Source organism: Hippocampus zosterae, chromosome 1, assembly GCF_025434085.1.
Source record: "Hippocampus zosterae strain Florida chromosome 1, ASM2543408v3, whole genome shotgun sequence".
NCBI classification, from domain to species: Eukaryota; Metazoa; Chordata; class Actinopteri; order Syngnathiformes; family Syngnathidae; genus Hippocampus; species Hippocampus zosterae.
In genome coordinates, this window is record NC_067451.1 from 7051967 (window position 1) to 7072409 (window position 20443).

The window sequence follows — 20443 nt, forward strand, 5'->3', positions numbered from 1 at the left end:
AATTAAGTTGACTTTTAGTTACAATAGAAATTACTTGATGTACCAGAATAATCATAATTGTAAAATTAATGATTACATATGAATGTCATGAGATTTTTTTTTTAATCAGATGAATTGCTAAAATTAGGCATTTTAAATTATGTGGTTTATTAAAAAAAAAACGCAAGCCCTGTTCTAATATCATAGACAGTAAAATATTGGTGCTACTTACTTCTTGATGACATTCGGAGCTCGTTGTCTTTCCTCATGTTTTTCCTGTGAACACAATGGGAGTGATTTGCATTAGAACGGGACAGGTTGTCGATTTTCGTATTTAAATACTGCTCAACAATCCAAGATCAATCAATAACAAGAGAAAGAGCGGGAATCTAAAGAATGGATTTTTTGCTTCGCAGTGCTCTCACCAGCTGTGAGACGATGGCAGCTTCTGAATTACATAAACGTCTGACCTGGAAATAAAAAACTTCATTACTTGGATTTAATGTGACAAATGTTGCTCGTTGGGCCGCCGCCGCGAGTCACTAGCATGATTTGGATGGCATCATTTTACATCATTTTAGCATGCCCTTCCTCACACAACCCACCTATTTTGTTGGGCCTTTTCTCATTCAGTTTGAATTGAATTTCCTTTTTTTAATTACATAGCAAATAAAATGCATGCCTGTAAGCACCTTGAAAGGAATAGATTTTAAATTATATTTACATAAGATTACAATACTATCATACATTTAAAATTCATCATCATTCAGGTCTTTTTGAAGTAACAAATTGAATGATGTATTAGCGTTATAAATGAGCCATTATGTCATGTATTCTCTCGTAGCAAAGTGATTTGAGACGCAAAGTAATTGACACTAAAAGTAACAAATTATTTTAATTGGCAAAAGATTATATCGGGTTTGTCATTAAATAAAAATAATTTTAGAAAGATGAATAAATTTGGTGTCCTACTTGTTAACGTTAAGACAATTCCAGTTTTATTTTACATATAACAATATAGGACAGAACATGTTGATAATAACTTGATTGAATGAATATATATTAGAATTTAAATATTTAAATTTTAATTGACATAATATTTTTCAACTCTCATTTTTTTCATTGGTAGCGAACCAAAGGAAACACACGCACACACGCACACACACACACACACACACACACACACACGCACGTATAAAACGTGACTTACTTGTTAACGCTTTTGCAAACACACACAACGGTGATCACGATGACAACGACGACGGCGACTGACACCAGCACGGCAATCAGGATGATCCAGCGAGTTTCTGCATAGACATAGTTGGATATTTTTTTTACCCCCCCCCCATAAAATTGCAACGTGCAAAAAGACAACAACTAGCATTCCTCTCTTTTCTTCTCGCGACAATAAAATGAATATTCGTATCTTAGACTTGCCGTAAAATGACATACTTTTATCCTGTAACTAATACGACTTTTCTCACGATACTCTCGCTTTATTCGACATTATTCTCTACTACAAGTAGTACGTACGAAACTATTGTCAAAATCCTCATTGCAACAACACGATTCTTTTCAATGCGAATTCTGTCTCGCCAAATGTATTCATCTTAACATTATGATGGACCGTAATTCTCATTCAGTTTTTTTTTTCTTTTGTCCCATTTCCATGTTGCGTCGTTCTTGAATTAGTTCTTACCAAGTCCTTCGTCGCCTGTGATCTCGTCCTCGCAGTTGAAGCCTTGGTAGCCTGGGGCGCAGATGCACGAGTAAGACGTGTTGTTGATGTCGTTACACGTTCCTCCATTCTGACAGGGGCTGCTGAGGCATGGACTCGCTGAAACGCAATGCAACAAGTAAGTGCAGGAAAGGTTTTGGGGAGTTCACTTTTTTGTTGACTTTTTCTCCAAGTTTTACCATTTTATTCATAGAACAGTGACTTTTGCTTTCAATGTTTTAATTTCAGCGAAAATTATTATATTCATAGTGATGTTACAACTGGAGTGTTTAAATATATGAAAGATATGTATATATATCTAAATTGTTCTGACTGATTTGCACAAAATATTCTCACATTTTCTTCATATAGGGCTGCCCCTTATTCATTTTCTACATATTCTACGCACTCACCCCTGTGACAGTCGCGTCTGTAGTCGTAAATGGCACAGATGTAGCCCTCCTGGCAGCTCTTGGCTTGACACACGGCACCGGTAGCAGTGCATTCGCAGGCCTGGGCGCAGTCTTCGGTCACAAAGGTCTCCTTCAGCTGCACGTCGCCCATTGGAACGGAAAAAAAAACATTCTCATCACATTCTTACATCGTTGTTTCCATCATTGCGTCATCATCAGCGTGGATTGAAAAAAAAAACGTAACAAGCCCATTACAGTGGTACCTCGGATATGAGTGACCTATATTGCTCAAGACAGATAATACAAAAATACACAAAGGGCTATATTCTTTATCCTCTGTGAGGACCAACTACCTGGTAAAACTACTGAGGCTTAGTGAGCAATTGTATCTGTCCATATGTCTGTATTATACTGCTCCCTGGTGGCCAAGGCTTGCACACCAGGAGCAGCATAATATTGATTGAACAGCAGCAAATAAATACATAAATAAAATCTAATGCAGAAAGATGAGCACGCTACAGAATTAATTCATCTCAATCTCAAGGCGCCCGTCGATGTATTTTCAAAAGTCAATATTCCAAGTCAATACAATATTCCAAATCCAGAAGAACGTGATCAGCGTGAAGTACTGACCGGGTAGTATCTGTCGAGGAAGCTGCAGCCACACTGCGGGTACGGTACGCAGCCGCCCTCGCTCATGACGAAACCGGGAGTGCACTGGCATCCTTCCACGCAGGACGTGGCGTCGCACTCGGACGGTGCTGCTAGGTCGGCACAGGAGGCCGGGCACGGAGACATGCACGATGTATACGTGCTGTTGCCTCCACACGACAGCACTGACACGCACGCACGCACACACACACACACACACACACCAAAACTTGAGGATAAAAGCAGTAGTAATATTACAACTTTATTCATGGGGAACTAGATTGGCTTTTCGTCCCCCCTTCCGTTCACAACATCAAGATTGTATGCAAATTTTACTCAAGATAATCTTAAGCTTCTCACCACAGCCCAGCTGTTGTCTCCAGGGCCCCAGCTTGACTCCGGCCCCTTGGCAGGCGGCGGCGTAGGCCTCGTAGCTGGCACAAAGCAGCTCTTCGCTGCCCCGCTCAGCGCACAGGTCGAACACGCAGTCGCTGTGGGAAGAAAAAAAAAAGGCAACAAATACACGGCGTGAGTTTTTAAAAACTCAATTTGAGGGAGCACAGAGCAGAATAGTTATTGACACAAGTTTAGAAATAACGTTGGGGTCATGGTTAGAAACAGGGAGTACCGATACCAGATGACAGTATTGGGCCGATACCAGCCTTGTTTTAAGGTATTAGTATCAGCGACGACAGCCGATACTGATGGCTGAGAAAGCCGTTTTCTAAGTCAACTATATCAAAGGTATCCTTTTGTTTGTCCACTAAGATGCAATTTCTGGATGTAGGTGTTTAGGGTCCATGATTAATGTGTTTTTACCAAAATGTCGGATTATTTGCTAACCCAATTTTGACATGACTGACAGAGCGATTTCCTCTTTTGAATTGAATTCATGTCCAAGCAAACATAGTCTCATTAACTCATTCAGTGCCAGCCATTTTCAGACCCTTCTTTACACAACCATGTCGGGGGAAAAAAAGAATACATAAAGAAGAATATGGGATTGAATGACTGGATCCTTAAAAGAAAAAAAACAAAACAATTTTGGTATTGAAGTGTGAGTGCGAATGGTTGTTCGTTTCTGTGTGCCCTGCGATTGGCTGGCAACCAATTCAGGGTGTCCCCCGCCTACTGCCCGAAGACAGCTGGGATAGGCTCCAGCACCCCCCGCGACCCTAGTGAGGATCAAGCGGCTCAGAAGATGAATGAATGAATTTTGGTATTGAATGAGGCGGCCCGGTAGTCCAGTGGTTAGCACGTCGGCTTCACAGTGCAGAGGTACCGGGTTCGATTCCAGCTCCGGCCTCCGTGTGTGGAGTTTGCATGTTCTCCCCGGGCCTCCGTGGGTTTTCCCCCCGGGTGCTCCGGTTTCCGCCCACATTCCAAAAACATGCGTGGCAGGCTGATTGAACACTCTAAATTGTCCCTAGGTGTGAGTGTGAGCGTGGATGGTTGTTCGTTTCTGTGTGCCCTGCGATTGGCTGGCAACCAATTCAGGGTGTCCCCCGCCTACTGCCCGAAGACTGCTGGGATAGGCTCCAGCACCCCCCGCGACCCTAGTGAGGATCAAGCGGCTCGGAAGATGAATGAATGAATTTTGGTATTGAATGAGCTATGCCGTTACCACCGTTATACATTTGTTTGGTAGCAAATAAGTGGTATCAAACATCACAACATTCCTAGCTAGAACCATGTCGGAATCACGGTTAGAATCATGTTAAAATTACGATGGAAACACATTTGATTGATTGTTTGAGTTGGTTGCGGTTATGGACTCACTCGAGGTAGGTGGCGGGCGGCAGGACGGCATGGCAGGAGGCGAAAAGCCCAGTGGCATCCGTTAGCGCGCCGCACACGGCGGGATCCTTGTATTCGGCCAGTTGGTCCTCGGAGCAGTCGGACGTCTCGAATCCTGAATCTGGATCCGTGTCCACTTCTCGCCTGAACGCCACACAAAGAGCCATCAACAGTTTCTCGTTATAATAACCGAGAAAGCCATTTTAATTCAATTTTTTTTTTTTTTTGGTGAAATGCCAAATTTCTGTTGTGAATGTACCTGTGAACGTGGATGTGGCTGGGCACTAGCGAGGTGTCGTCGGTAGCGCGCACTTGTCGGTCACTGACCCTCCAGCTTTCTCCGAAGGCGTTCAGGTCCCTGATAACCGTCCCGTCCGGCTTCATGTAGTCGTTGGTGCGGATCCCGTCGTAGTTTCCGCACAGCCCCCTGACGGTGTTCTTGTACGTGCTCGGCAGGATGATCTCTGCACGCGCAAAGGTGGAAATGTGAGGGAAAACAAAAAAGAGGTGACAGCGAGTGGGGTTTATCGAGCCCCGCCTTTACCTCCACGACTTCTGCCGTCGAAGCGCACCGTGAGTCCGAAGTCGGTGGTGAGTTGAACCTCCCTGGAGTTCATGGTGATGAGTAAACCTTCAACTGGACTCAGAGGGGGCGAAACGCTCTCCCCGTTCACCTACGACACAGACAAACACAGCCACTTTACAAATATAAAATTTGAGTTATTTATCAAGCAAATTTATCACTTCCCCTTCCATTATCTATCTAAAATACCCCCCCCCAACCCGGTGATTTTTTTTTCTCCCGCCACTCACATTTTGACTTAATTTATGTTATCACTTTTTTCCTTGTGAAAGTGTGACTCTGTCCCCATGATGTTATTTTATTCTCATAAAAATTGTAACTGCTCTGTAGAGTTGTTTTTTTTCTCCTCAGAATATTGTGATTTTACTAGACTTTGTTCTTGCAAAATTCAGACGATCTTTCAGACTTTTTTTCCTGGAACGTTGAGACTGTACTTTTATGAAATTGCAACTTAATCTTTTCATTTTGCAACTTTTTCTCCCTCCTAATATTGTGAATCTATTTTCAGGAAATATTATATCACATCGGGCGGCCCGGTAGTCCAGTGGTTAGCACGTCGGCTTCGCAGTGCAGAGGTACCGGGTTCGATTCCAGCTCCGGCCTCCCTCTGTGGAGTTTGCATGCTCTCCCCGGGCCTGCGTGGGTTTTCTCCGGGTGCTCCGGTTTCCTCCCACATTCCAAAAACATGCGTGGCAGGCTGATTGAACACTCTGAATTGTCCCTAGGTGTGAGTGTGAGCGTGGATGGTTGTTCGTCTCTGTGTGCCCTGCGATTGGCTGGCAACCGATTCAGGGTGTCCCCCGCCTACTGCCCGAAGACAGCTGGGATAGGCTCCAGCACCCCCCGCGACCCTAGTGAGGATCAAGCGGCTCGGAAGATGAATGAATGAATGAATTATATCACATCCTTTTTTTCCTCGTAATATTTACTTTAATCTTGTAAAATTTAGACAATTGTGTAACTTCACAGCCTTTTTTTTTCTTTAGTCAAATTGTGACTATTTTTATTCAACTGCAAATTTATCTGGTCATTTTTCGTGGTTTTTGGAGTTATAGTCTCGTAAAATCTAGTCACTTTACAATTATTTTCTATAGTAATAGTGTATCGTAATTTTCATAGCAAAATACAACTTTAAATTGCAACAATCCCTGGTAATGTCACAACAAATTTCTCGCATTCTTATGATTTTAATGTTACGACTTATCTTATGACTTTTGCTTTTTCTTCCGACTAACTTGCCGATTTTGTCCCTCTAGTCATGCATGACACTTTCTTACCAAATGACAAATCAATCTGCCGATGGTGACTCTCCTCTTAACGTTTTTTAACTCATTCAAAGCATATCACGGGTTAGGAAAAGAAGGAAACAGCACATCTGGTTGCAAGTAAAACATCGTACCAGGACTTTCTTCCCTTGCATGAAGCGTACGTTGACACCATAGACGTCAATGAAGAGCTGATCCGGGAAGGAGACTCTCTTGTTGCCGCCTCGTCGGATGTTCTTGCCCCTGACCGTGAGGGCGGGCAGCGAGCTTGGTGGTGACTGGTAGTCTGCCGTCAGGACGTAGGTGTACGGGCCCTGGAAGTGGTGCGTGAAACCGTCGAATGTTCGATAGTGAGGATCTCCCGACACGCTGCACTTGTCGAACTCTACAAAAAGGAGAGAAAAGACCAAAAAAAAAGGTTTACTTTCATCTCTGGCTTTTTTTCTGTCTGAATTCTATCCCATACAATAACAAGATCATATAAATCTTGTGACTTGTGAATTTTATTCACATTTTTTCTGTATGTTCGACTACAGGTCATGACAGTGATCTCATTCCGGTAAAATTATGGCCGCTAAAAATTAAATTTTTTCTTATTATGACTGTCCTCGTTCTATTGCAACACTTCAACTAAACTAAGGGGAAGCTCAGTGAAGTATTATTAGTTTTTGAAGACATGAAAACGTGGACTCACTGGCAGGCTTGCAGTAGACGTCTCCGTATTTGTCCAGGGCGCACACCGAGTTGGTTTTACAGCTGTGCTCTGTGCACGTAACTAGGCCGCCGAGGTTACAACGACACTTGGAAATGCATTTCGCCGTCAGCCATGAGTCTCCCACCTACAAAAACATAAAAAGAAATACAGTGTGTAAAAAAAATTGGATTGAAGTCAAAATCTCAAGGGAATAAAGTTTAATAAAATGTTAGTTGGGCAAGTTGGGCAATTCAACAAAATATTTTTGCTGGTGTGAAAATTGTCTTGCCTGCATTTCGCAATAACGAAATAGGAGTTGACAGAATTGATGTCCCTTGTATTGATATAAGTTAAGATATAGTAAAAACAAACAGACAATAGATAAGTAAAAACAACTCGGCAAAATGTTTTGGCGCAAACAACTTCCTTACAATTTTGTTGCCATAATCACCAATAAATTATTTTTGGTGGTTATGTTGTAACCAAATTTAAGTTGTTCCAACTTAAATTTGTGTTTTAGACCCCCCGCCCCCCAAAAAAACTAGCATTTATGCTAAGTCCAGCACATTTACACAGTTTTTTTCATGTGTTGATGAAGGAGCACTGTCCCAATGATAAACATACAAATAAATAAATAAACATCTGGCGCTTTTGACAGTGTCTCTTCAATGCCAACGTTTTCCTGTTGTTGAAGTGGAATTCCCACATTCAAAAGCATGCTGAAGCCAAATAAAAATCAAATGCCACCATTCTGCTTGCAGAGTAAATGTGGCATCTGTAGAGCTGAACTTGTTCATAATAGACCAGAAACAAATTGTCACTTCATTCTAACTTTATTCTTGTTGCCAAATGAAAGTTTAATTTGGTAACTGTACAGTGTATCGTGAAAATCTAGAATTTTTTTCCCACATAGTTGCATTTTTTTCTCAAATAATGTAACGCTTCATTTTTTTCCCCCGCGTATAATTACTTTTTCTGCATCAGCATTTTTCTGCCAGTGCGAATTTGCGGTGTCGTCCACCTGACTGCGGCGTTTGCAGACTTACATCATGGTACTCGCCGTCGGAATCCAGGCAGCCACATTTGTCCAGAGGCACACACTTGCCGTCGCTGAGGACAAAGCCAGCGTCGCACTGGCAACCCTCCACACAGCTCGTGGGTGGCATGTGGCACCAGATGGGGAAGAGGTCCGAACAGGTGGGGGGGCAGGGGGCTGTGCAGTCCGAATAATGGCTGTTCGGGGCGCACGGCAAGGCTGAAAAAAAAATTTGCAATTTCTTTTTGTAATATTTATCTGCCATCTGGGAACATTTTTTTCTGGTCATGTCGTAATTTCATTCCTGTCAAATAACAACTTTTCCAGCGCAATTTACAAAAGTAGTCTTACGGCAGAAGGTTCGGTTCCTCCAGCTGATGGTGACCCCGGAGCTGCTGCAGGCCTGAGCATACGCCTCCACGTTGTCGCATAGCGTGGCCTGCATGCCGTCGTATTCGCACATGTCGTACACGCAGTTCCCCGTGAAGGCTTCAGGGGGCACCAGAGCATGGCAAGCTCGGAAATTGTCCGACAGAAGCACTCCAGCACACTGGGACTCGAACGCAGCCTCTTCCTCCGCCGTGCAGTTGGGGTGCACGTCAGGCCGCTTGTCTGGCTGACAGCTTCACGACCAAAAATAGATTTTTTTTTCAATAGAAAAACATAATCATGTACAGTATTCATTCATGATTACCCAGATTAGAAAATACCAAAAAGTTCATTTTGATCAAATAGATCGTTCTAATGTTTGAATAGTTTATTTATCATAATTTATTCTGTTAATAAGTAACCGATCATTCTGTAAAATATATTAAAAAATTAAATGTGTAAAATGGTTTTAATTTCATGATACCATTTTTAAAAAATCATATCTAACAATCCAAATATTCTCTACAACAGGGGTGCCCAAACTTTTTGGATCAAAGATCAACTTTTCGATCAACTAACCTCACGGGATCTACCCTTACCGGCGCGCGCACGCACACACACACAAAAATTTAAGATTTACCTGCTTTATTTTATTTTTAATTTTTTTTTTTTGTGAAAATGAGACTGATTAGTGTGCAGTGTATATTAACACAAAAAATATATTACTAACATGTACAAAGACACACAAATGGTTGTTTGTTTTTTTTCTTCTCGACACTCCTCGGATCTACTTGGGATCTGTCTCAGATCTACCGGTAGATCAGGATCTACCTAATGGGCACCCCTGCTCTACAATATGTAAAAGAAAAAAAAAGTGTCACATTTAACGATTCAACAATTCCTTTACTTGAATGAATTTAGCCCTATCTTAGTAAACACTTTTAATTTCATGAAATTAGTTAAAAATGTCCATGGGTTAGTCCAGTGGTTAGCACGTGGGCTTCACAGTGCAGAGGTACCGGGTTCGATTACAGCTCCGGCCTCCCTGTGTGGAGTTTGTTGCATGTTCTCCCCGGGCCTGCGTGGGTTTTCTCCGGGTGCTCCGGTTTCCTCCCACATTCCAAAAACATGTGTGGCAGGCTGATTGAACACTCCAAATTGTCCCTAGGTGTGAGTGTGAGCGTGGATGGTTGTTCGTTTCTGTGTGCCCTGCGATTGGCTGGCAACCGATTCAGGGTGTCCCCCGCCTACTGCCCGAAGACAGCTGGGATAGGCTCCAGCACCCCCGCGACCCTAGTGAGGATCAAGCGGCTCCGAAGATGAATGAATGTCCATGGGTATGTAAAATGTACATACAAAACAATAGTTTGTTTTATTCCTAGTAAAATAATTCTTTGTTTTTTTTAATGTAACTATCCATCTGTAGATATAGATAAAGATTTTTTTTGGGGGATGGGGGGGATTTGTAATGTTCATTCTTATGGTGTATTTGCTGACCCGTGATCGCTGTCGCCCTCCGACTTCCAGCTGTTGCCCAGTTGGATGACGTCCTTGGCGGGTTGCTTGTCGGGCTTCAGGTTGTCGTCAGACATGTTGTGGTTGTAGTTGCCGCACATGCCACACAGCTGACCAACAAAGCAGAGACACTCAGCTTTCATCACAACCACGCTGTGCGTAGGATTTCAAAGGCCACGCGATGCATACTTTCAAACATGTGTCTTAGTGCTTTCGGGGTGTGACCTATAACTGGTTATATATACCCCCCCAATAAATCAATAAGTAAGTAAGTACATATGTTATGTACAGTATCATGTATTTTTTGTGCAAGTGGGGGTTATTAGTGCTAATTCAGGAGTTATCAGTTTGCTGTCGGGGCTTATTGATTTTGAGCTGCAAATTTTTTTTATTATTATTTTTAAACTGTAAAGCACTTTGGTTTGCACATTGGATGAAAAGGTGCAATACAAATGAAGCCAATTTGATTTGATTAATACAATTCAGGTTTGACACAATTTGCGTAAATTAGGACTTGTAAAAATGTTGATTTTTGTTCAGGCTTTCACTGTAAAACTTGGGGCCTTATTTACATCAAATTAGAATGTCTTTTTTCAAAATATTATCGACAATTTTCTTGTATAAAATTTTGTAATTTAACAATACCGTATTACAGAGGAAGGCAGCTTTTCTCATCAAAACTGCATCTTTATTCAAGTAAAAATTTGAACATCTCTTCTCGTATTCTCAGCAATTTTATTCGCATGAAATTAAGATTTTTGCAATTTTATTGTATTGTTACTCTATCAGGAAACATACGGCCCGCATTTTCCAATGGGCGGGCGAAACCTACCTTATTGAAATATTGTCCGGGTACGGTGATCTCCAGATGATGGACGCCGTCGAATTTGACTTGCAGACCAAAGTTGGTGTCCAGGAGATTGTATGCGCCACTGCTGATCACCTTCGTTCCCTCCGTGTTCACGGAAATCGGCGTTCGTACCCGCCGACCGTTGAGCTGCGGGAGTGGAACTCGTTTGAAACTTGAAGATTGAAGACTAGAGAGCTGCGACATGCACACAAGGCCTTACCAGAACTCTTCGACCCTTCTGCAGCTCAATCTGGGTGTCGTGAGGCAGATAAACCTTGACGGAGCGGACGTAGGAGGCCTCCGGTTGGCCGCGCTCCTCGTTTTTCGCCACGATCCGGAACGGGGTCACCATACTAGCGTTACACACCTGAGGGAGGGATGGGAAGAGCCACCATCACTCGGTGCGCAGTGTCCATTTTGAGCGGAGTGAAACCAGAGTCCTACCTCAACGAGAGTGTAAGTGCAAGTGCCCATGAAGGTGTGCATCATGCCATCAAAAGTGTAGTAGTGAGGGTCTCCGGCTACGTGGCACACTCCTTTGCCTGAGCAAACCCACAAAGAAACATTCTCACTTCATCCTCATCAAATCAGAATGTCCTTTCGCATCATATTAGAGACCGTATCCTGGTCAAACTGCAATTCTTGTTCAGGCAATGTTTGGACTCAATTTCTGTTTTTGTTCGAGAGAAGATAGGACTTTTCTCGTAAAATTACATCTTTCTCGGATATGTGCACAAAGACATTTCCGCTACTCTATTAAAAACGTCTGTCTTTTCTTGTAATGTTATAGACTTTATTCTTGTAAAATTCCAATTTTTGTTCAGGGAAAGAAAGGACTTCACACTAAATTACAACTGTACCACTTTTTTCTGTTGAAATTGCAAATATTAATATTAACCATTTGCCATTTAGATAATGTATTTTCTCATAATATCAGCAACTTTAGTCAAATAAAATGATTAATTTGTGCAAATTTGGATGTGTCTGCTAAAATTAAAACTAGCAGAAACTTCTTCCAAATAATTTTGCAACAGTTCTCTTAAAAGTTCTTGACCTTGTAGAGTTAAGATTTTTGGGGCAAACCGCAAAGGTTTTTTTTTCTAATTCGGTAAGATTGGAAAGTCCTTTCCTGTAATATTAGTTACTTCATTCTTGTGAAACTATGATTTTTTTTAATGCAAATTTCCTTGCAGGATTTTTGTTTCTTCCAACATTGCCACTATTTTCAGAAAAACTGTAAAATTAGTCTTTTTTTGTAATACACTATTTAGCGACTTTATTGATAATTCTATGACTTTTTTCGTCCCTCATGAGGCTGCGACTATTTTTGTGGGAATGGAGACTTTATTCTAAAACCTTATGAGTTTGGTTGGAGCAACGTTCTGACATATTCTCGTGGGACAAATTTCAACCTCAATCACATAAAAAGGTACCGGGACCTTTGTTAGGGGTACGATGGCTTACCCGTCGAGTGGCAGTCCAGCACTCCCTCCAGCACTTTGCACTCCTGCGCGGGGCTGCAGCGCCACGGCTCACAGGTGACGTTGTGGTTGGCGTTACACTTGCAGCGCTCGGAGCAATCGGCTTGTGAGAACCAAGTTCCGCCGACTGGCCTGTAGTTTCCGTTCTCATCAGTGCACCCGCATTGGCTGAGCGGCACGCATTTGTCTCCGCTCAAAATGAGGCCAGGGTTACACACGCATCCCTCCACGCACGGCTGGTCGCAAGAGCCCCCTGGGCCCGCCGGATCCTGACAGCTGGGCTGGGCGCAGGCGGACCCGCACGGGTTGTAATGACTTCCAGCGGGACATTTGAGAGCTACGTCGAGAGAAGGCATAGAACGTTACTTGCAAAAAGATACTGTAAAAATGACAACATAGTATGGTACCTTGAACTTTTCCTCTTGCGACTTCATTTTTCTACAGTTAGGATTGTCTGGTAACTTCCTGACATTTTCTCACAAAATTGGAAATGTACTCTTGTACAATTATTACATTCTGATAAAGGAACTTTACAACTTTTCCCGCATGTATTGTGACTTTATTCTTGCAAAGTTACAATTATCTGGTCACGTTGACTTTTTTCCCATATATGCTGTGGTTTGCATCTATCCATCCCGTTTTCTGATCCGCTTATCCTCTCAAGGGTCGCGGGCTGTGCTGGAGCCTATCCCAGCTGTCTTCCGGGCAGTAGGCAGTAGTGTTCCATTAACCTGCCATGCATGTTTTTGGAATGTGTGAGGAAACCGGAGTGAACCGGGGAAAACCCACGCAGGCACGCAAAGAACATGCAAACTCCACAGGAGGAAGCCCGGAGCCGGAATCGAACCCTGTGTACTGTGAGGTCGATGTGCTAACCGAACCGGTCAACCACTGGGACGTCCTGTTATGACTTTATTCTTGTAAAATGATGACTTTCTTTAAAGGTAGCTCGGACTTTTCTCTGCCTGGGTACTTTGCAAACTTTTATTGTAATAATATTGCAGCTAGTAAAATATTGATTTATGTCTTGTAAAATTACTGTTATCAGGTAAGTGACTATTCTCATCAAAAGGAAGACGTTCATTTTGAGAAGTAAATGAATTGTGTCGATTTCCACGAGAATCCACGGCGACGACGGCCTACTCACGGCAGAAGGTGTTGTTCCTCCACGCGATGGGGACTCCTGCCACGGCGCACATGTCAGCATAACTCTCCACCGCCTGGCATAGGGCGACGGTCTGGCCGCCCGTAGCGCACATGTCATACATGCAGTTTTCCAAATATGGTGCAGGGTCGATAACCGAGTGACACGGGTTGAAGATACCTGAGGGCAGATGGACATGGATGATTTTGGGGATGTTACATGTGAAAACAAACTGGGCTTAAAAAAAAAAAAAAGTTATCTACATTACCGTTAGGATCGGCAATCATGCCGCAGCTTGTCGGCTTCTGGGCTTCCTCCTCCACTTTTGGATCGCAGTCCACATGGCCGCCATCATTTGAACAACTGGACAACAAGTGGGAATGACATTTACAATTTTCAATATTACAGCAAAAAACAGCAACTCATGATTTTCAAAAATGTAACCAAAAACAGTAGTATGATGGTTTTGTGCTGTTCTGTAACATAACATGGTACGTGGGCTCCCTCTAGTGGGATGCCAAAGAACCACCTAAGTACAGTTCAGTTGTATTTATCTTTTAAGTTGATTGGTTTTAAACATTTATTTCTGTGTATTGCTATCTCACTTTTGGGTGCCATACATTTTAATTAAATCATTATTCAAGTATCTTTGCTTTCTTACATTTAATTACAAAAATATGAAATACACTTTTTTGGACATCAGCTGATCTCCATGTAAGCCTCAGCACAAACAGGAAGTGTTCAGTCTGTTTAAACTTACTCAGGCCTTGGGTCAGGAACCTGCCAGCTGTCTCCCAGTTCATTGGTGGTTGAAGCGGGCGTCTTGTCTGGTTTCAGGTTGTCGTCGTTGGGATTTCCATTGAAATTTCCTGCCGCACAAAATAAATGTGCCTTTTGTGTCAACAAAGGACTTTGATTTGGTATATTCCCGGGATGTGACTTTTCTATTGTAATATTAGCAACATAAAAAAAAAAATCAGATTAGACATTTTTGTTAAAATTAGCAATTAGCATTATCTTTTTTACTGCAATTAATGTTTTGTAAGAAACCAAGTAAGACCTTCTGTCCAGGATACACCACCTACATTGTACATACTGTATATAAATGTTCTTACCACATAGTCCGCAAAGCTGCCCGTTGTAGGAAGAGGGCACGGTGACATCAGCATGGTGGTTACCGTCAAATCTCACCCTCAGGTGGAAAGACGTCTCCAGGACAATAAACTTGCCACTCAAATATATGTTTACACCGCCGATCCATGCAACTGGCGGGACCACCGCCGTCCCATTTACCTGCAGGCCACATGAACACTATTACTGACTTGGACAAAAATAGTAAAGCCGACAGCAATGGCAAGTCAAAAGTCGGAAAGTTGTCATTTTACATCTACACAGTTGTAATATTAAGATAAACTTAAAGAAAGACTGTTTTATTGTAATATTTACAATTCTTCTCCGAAAATTGTGACTTTTTGCGATCACAGGTAACAACTGACAGGACACATTTCGTAAATGTTTTTGCGTAATCCTCCTGAGCTAACTGACAATCAAACGGGGATCAAGACGACATGCACCTGGACAGTTCGGCCCTTGCCGAGGACGACGGTCACACCATTGACTTGGACCACAACAGCTCGTACATAGGAGACCTTCTTGTTGCTCCCCCTGCGCTCATTCTGGGTGTCCACGCTGAAGTACGGCAAGCCGGAGGACGAAGAATTGCAGGGCTTGGTCAGGGTGTACGAGCATGCTCCCATATAATGGTGGGTGCGCTTGTCAAAGGTGGTGTAGTGTGGGTCACCGGATACCGAGCATATACCATTTCCTGTTCCGTGAAAAATTATATTCAGATTCTCACAGTAGATATACCCCCCCCCCCCCCGCACCCCAAAATATGAATTTGTTTTTAACATTGCAAATAACCTACCCAAAGGACGACACTGGTACTCTCCTTCATGCAGCTGGCATGTCTCAGTGAAGGCTTTGCAGCTGCTGTTGGAACAGCGGATCACGCCTCCGTCTTGGCACGTGCATTTCTGCTTGCAGCCCTCCAAGTGCCAGCCGTCGCCCACCTCGAACACAAAAAAACATCTCCATCACGGACTATATGCAAGTGCCATTCAAACGCGAATGTGTGTGTGTGTGTGCGGGAGTGTCCACACTATGGGAAGCGGACACGACTTACCGGATGGTACGTCCCGGCGGTGTCGAGGCAGCCGCAATCTTTGAGCGAGACGCACTTGTCATCGCTGAGGATGAAGCCCGGGTTGCAGGCGCAGCCCTCCACGCACACGTCGCCGCAGCCGGGCGCTCCCACCGTGCCCGTGCACGTCTCCGGACACGAGCTCACGCACAGAGAGTACGAGCTATTGGCGGGGCAGTCCAGGGCTGTGCAGTACAAGTGCAAATATGAATGTGAGAGCAAAAACACAAAATATATTTTTGGTGTAGTTTGATCTTCTGTTTAGATTATTTACTCTACATAATATATGTGTAATGTTTTAAACAAAGTTGTTACTGATGTAACCTGTTTTTTGACTATTTTTTGTGGATTTTTATAGTACGGGTCAAAATGACCCACAACATAATCAATGTGACTTTTTTTTCAACATAATATGAGGGTTAAGACAAACACTTTTTTAAAAAACCCTGTATCCATTTTAATTTATTATTTCCAATGTTTTTAGGACACACACACACCACAACAAACATAAATACGTGTATTTTAATTAATTTTTGTATCGTTCATATTCATTATATTAGACAGACAGACTGTTATGTGATGCACCTGTGGCAGAGGTATTTTAAGGCTTGATTCCATTATTGTGATTATTACCCATTGCGTTTCAAGCATGTTTTAAGGCTGGGCTGTATCTTTTTTTTTTGTTTTTTAATTCGTATACATTATGAGCCCATGCTGTGGGTTAAATGTTTGCTGTCACATGCTTGGTGAGGACTTACGACAGAAGTGGGGACCCCTCCACTGGTGGACTTTGACTCCGGCACTGTGACAGGCCTCCGTGTAGGCTTGCAGCTGGTCACACAGTACCTGCTGCTGCCCGTTGAACTGGCACATGTCGTACACACAGCTCTGGAAGAAGGAGGTGGGATTCACCACTCCGATGCACTCCCTGAATGATGGGGGTCGGAAGGGAGGGGGGGCAGATAAGGCACAAATTCCAAAAAAAAACAATGCAAAAAAAATAAGCAACTCACCGGAAGGGTCCAGCGGTATCGTTGAGTTTTCCACATTTCTCTGGTTTGACCACCTCTGCCTCAAGCTTGGGATCACATTCTGGATCGGGCTTGGTGCCTGGGGAACACCTGAGTAAACAAATAAGTACAGTATTAAATACATCAGCAGGCTATGTTATAATGATATTAAAAAAACAAAACAAAATCACAGTGTCATAATGATTGGTGAATGAGGTTCTAAAAAAAAAAAAACTTGCGCTATGTCGAGTTTGTAAGAGTACAATACATGAAAAAAACGATAAAGGATAATGTTGGAAGTTAACGTAGGAATTGTAGATTTCTGAGGAAAAAAATGTTTAGAATGATTAAAAGGAAAGCCATAAAACCTGAAAATAGTCATAATGGTGAGAATAAGTTGTTAGTGTTATACAATCCTAATAACAAATAAGAAAAGTAGCAGAAGGTGAGTCGGAGAAGTATAAAATTGTAATGCTACAAGAAAAATGGAATATCGCAAAATAATGTCATAATGATGCAGTAATCAAGTTCTGTCTGTCGTGGATATCATCATATGAAATAATGTCATCATGTTAACAACCAGAATGAAGTGATCCTTATAATAGCAGAAAAAAGTCGAAATAATACCTGAAAAAAGCCGCGCACAAATAATGTTGCAACCAGGGGCAGGAGTGGCGGGGGGAGGGGATGCACGTGTCGAATGTGTTATTCTATTCTTTAGTCATCATATTTCGAATGCTAAAACTTACGATTCATCCTCGTCTTCTTCCGTCTGCCAGCTGTTGCAGAAGTCGTTGACATTGACACCCTGAACGCCATCTGGCTTGGCAAAGTCATTGTGCGGGTTCCCGTCCAAGTCGCCGCACAGACCGCACATCTGGTCGTGGTAGGAGCTGCCGGAAAAAAAAGCAGGATTAAGAGATGGAAACCTCTTTTCCGGGCTCAGGCGCACATAAATGGCCAAGAGTAAAGGTGCACAATGATTTTGAGTGATAAATGATAATCAACGTTACGTAAGAGGACTACCAAAAAGTTCACTGAAAAATCCCATTTGAGTTTTGCTCAGGTAAAAATCCCACTGACCAACCTTGGTACTGAGATCTGGGCAAAGTGGTTCCCGTCCCAGCGCACTTGAAGGCCGAAGGATGTCTGCACTGTGACGTACTGGCCGGCACGACTGACCGTCACCATGGGAGACGGGGTGTGAGGTAGCGCCACACGTAGGCCGTTCACCTGTGATGATGCAGCGAGGAACGTAGCACAGTGTTGGTACAGTGCGGTGGTCAATCACAATATCGCTGTGCGTTACACTGCCGACTTTTTGCGCAGCGTATTCACTTGTCTGTCACGGAAATCTTGCTCAAGCTTTGGTTTACAAAGATGGTTTCTTTCATGCTGATTAAAATGCAGGGAAAATGAATGTAAAATAATGCATATCCAAGCAGATCCCTGGGATTTTCAATTTTCTTTGCCTCTTAACATAACATAACATACTCAAACTTTTTACAAGCTCTTTTTAAAAAAACACTTGAAACTACAGTAGCGCAGGAAAATGTGTTCATCACAAGCAAGAGAGAGAGCGCTTTTAATCCTAAAATCCATTTACCGGTAATATTATGATAAGGTGGTGGCACATTATGCACAGTTTGGAAAAATAAGCCAAAATTTAAATATAAGATTGACTCTTAAACCATTGGAAATATGATGGTCATAAATGTTGTTAGTTATTGAGTGGATTATTGCAGGAAAGGTGAGGAAAGCAATGAACAAGTGAGGCAAAAGGAAGAAAGCACTTGATTGAGACTGACAAGAACACTGAAGCAGGATTAGCAGTGCAGCTATCGTGAAAAATTAAGTTGGAACGTTGTGAGAGAATGCCAACGTGTAGGAATAAGTCAGTATTGGTGTTGTGGGTTCCAGGGGGGCCGCACTGACCAGGGTCCTCTTGGCTTTCATCAAGGTCACGGTGATTCCGTCTACGGTGATGTAGAGTTTTCGCAGATAGGACACTCCTGGTAGCCCTCTTTCCTCATTCTTTCCCTCTATTGAGAACCAAGGCCCTGCACCAAAAGGACCACAATACCAATTATACAGAAGCCTCACCATTCCTTTATTATTGTGCTCCTCAGAGGACTAGAACGGACAGTGACAATATGTAAATATTGTCCTTACCTGTGTTGTTCCTACAGGTTCTGGCCAGTGTGTAGGTACAGGTGCCCATGAAACTGTAGAACCTTTTGTCAAAAGTGTTATAGTGTGGATCGCCAGAGATGATGCAGTCCTCGGACCCTAAAAATTAGAGTACAACAATTAAACTGGGGGGGGGGGGGGTTCTTCTCACAGAGAAAAATGTAAAATCCTGGATGTTCTGTTCTATTCTGTTAAGCACATTGAGTTGCCTTGTATATGAAATGTGCTATATAAGTAACTTTACCTTGGACTGCCTTGCCATTCCCTTACCTGTTATCAATGTTGAAAGCTACTTACCCGTTGGATAGCAGCCCAGCTCTCCCTCCAGGACTTTACACTCATGCATTGGGGGGCACCGAGATGGCTTACATGTGACCGTGGGTGCGTCACACCTACACTTCTGATTACAGTTCTCAGCATAGAACTCCTCTCCAGGCTGACGGAAACACAAGAGGATACACCAATAAATTTTTATGGGTGTATTTCACAGTACGAGAGTACAATTGCTCTTGCATATTGCGGTACCTGATAATACTGGCCGTTGGTGTGTTTGCAGCCACACGAAGTGTTGGAGACACATTTGCCAGCACTCAGGATGTAGCCGGGATTACACACACAGGACTCGCTGCACGGTCCGCTGCAGGACGGGGGTCGGCCTGAACATGTCTCCTGACAGGGGTCCGCGCAGGGCTCGTAATGGCTGTTGGTGGGGCAGCTCAACGCTGATAAAACAGGAAAGGATTTACAAGCATTAGTAGGTCTCAGCATCAACATGTACCATTTACTTCTATGCAAAACAAATTGATCTCTTTGCTGTCTGTCAATCCAGGTTTCAAAGCAAACACGGTGAAGCAGCATTTTGCTGTTATGCAAAAATGAATAATTTGCCAGCGGAAGTGAAGTCAGCCCCAAGTATTCATGCTTTTAAATTGTGACCAAAAAAGTGTTTTTAGTGCCCATATTTCTTTGATCAAAGTCTTTCAAGCATTTTTAAAATCAATTTCACTCCACGGTCTTTAGTAATTAAATTAATTATTAAATAAAGTAATGAAACCAGAAAGCTACTTTTTATTCCATTCCCTTTCTTTTAAATATCTTTGGATGTTTTGGCAGCAAATGTTTTGAAATGTCAATAATGGTGTCAATAATATACAGTACATTCTTCCAGTTATTTTAACAAGCTACTTTTGTTCTCCTTGCTCTGCAGATGTTTTTAGTTGTTTGTTAATGCTTTTAGACATTGTGCTTTTGGTTTTGTGAAGCGCATGAAGCTGCACTGTGTAGGAAATCTGTGATATACATGAAGTATTTAACCACCAGAAAAGATGTTAAATAAATAAAGAAATAAATCGATCATACAGTTCAGTTGTCTGAGTACTCACGACAGAAGGTTTCGTTCCTCCAGGGACCAATGTCGACGCCGCGATCCTGGCACTCACTGGCATAGGCTTCAATGGCCTCGCACAGAACAGGCTTGGCGCCATCCAGTGCGCAAAGGTCAAAGACACAATCCTGGAAGTAATTCTGAACAGACACAGAAATTTGA

General features: G+C 42.7%; 1 protein-coding gene across 1 annotated transcript in view; it reads right to left on the bottom strand.

Annotated features, from left to right (window-relative positions):
* The window catches only part of LOC127596192 (IgGFc-binding protein-like), a 50740-nt gene that overhangs the window by 1021 nt on the left and 29276 nt on the right, over positions 1–20443 (bottom strand). The window contains exons 75-109 of the mRNA XM_052058445.1: positions 20280–20421; positions 19423–19619; positions 19195–19333; positions 18880–18996; positions 18643–18767; positions 17795–17940; positions 17457–17600; positions 16711–16818; positions 16456–16625; positions 15680–15882; positions 15422–15566; positions 15069–15319; positions 14610–14787; positions 14255–14363; positions 13763–13857; positions 13498–13674; positions 12334–12687; positions 11314–11411; positions 11090–11236; positions 10852–11016; positions 10002–10129; positions 8487–8758; positions 8146–8354; positions 7100–7244; positions 6540–6790; positions 5102–5231; positions 4817–5021; positions 4540–4701; positions 3121–3251; positions 2743–2945; positions 2110–2245; positions 1679–1816; positions 1190–1286; positions 405–449; positions 212–255 (exon numbers count right to left, since the gene is read on the bottom strand). Of these exons, the coding sequence (XP_051914405.1) occupies positions 212–255; positions 405–449; positions 1190–1286; positions 1679–1816; positions 2110–2245; positions 2743–2945; positions 3121–3251; positions 4540–4701; positions 4817–5021; positions 5102–5231; positions 6540–6790; positions 7100–7244; positions 8146–8354; positions 8487–8758; positions 10002–10129; positions 10852–11016; positions 11090–11236; positions 11314–11411; positions 12334–12687; positions 13498–13674; positions 13763–13857; positions 14255–14363; positions 14610–14787; positions 15069–15319; positions 15422–15566; positions 15680–15882; positions 16456–16625; positions 16711–16818; positions 17457–17600; positions 17795–17940; positions 18643–18767; positions 18880–18996; positions 19195–19333; positions 19423–19619; positions 20280–20421 (5506 nt within the window). The remainder of the gene's footprint in view (positions 1–211; positions 256–404; positions 450–1189; positions 1287–1678; positions 1817–2109; positions 2246–2742; positions 2946–3120; positions 3252–4539; positions 4702–4816; positions 5022–5101; positions 5232–6539; positions 6791–7099; positions 7245–8145; positions 8355–8486; positions 8759–10001; positions 10130–10851; positions 11017–11089; positions 11237–11313; positions 11412–12333; positions 12688–13497; positions 13675–13762; positions 13858–14254; positions 14364–14609; positions 14788–15068; positions 15320–15421; positions 15567–15679; positions 15883–16455; positions 16626–16710; positions 16819–17456; positions 17601–17794; positions 17941–18642; positions 18768–18879; positions 18997–19194; positions 19334–19422; positions 19620–20279; positions 20422–20443) is intronic.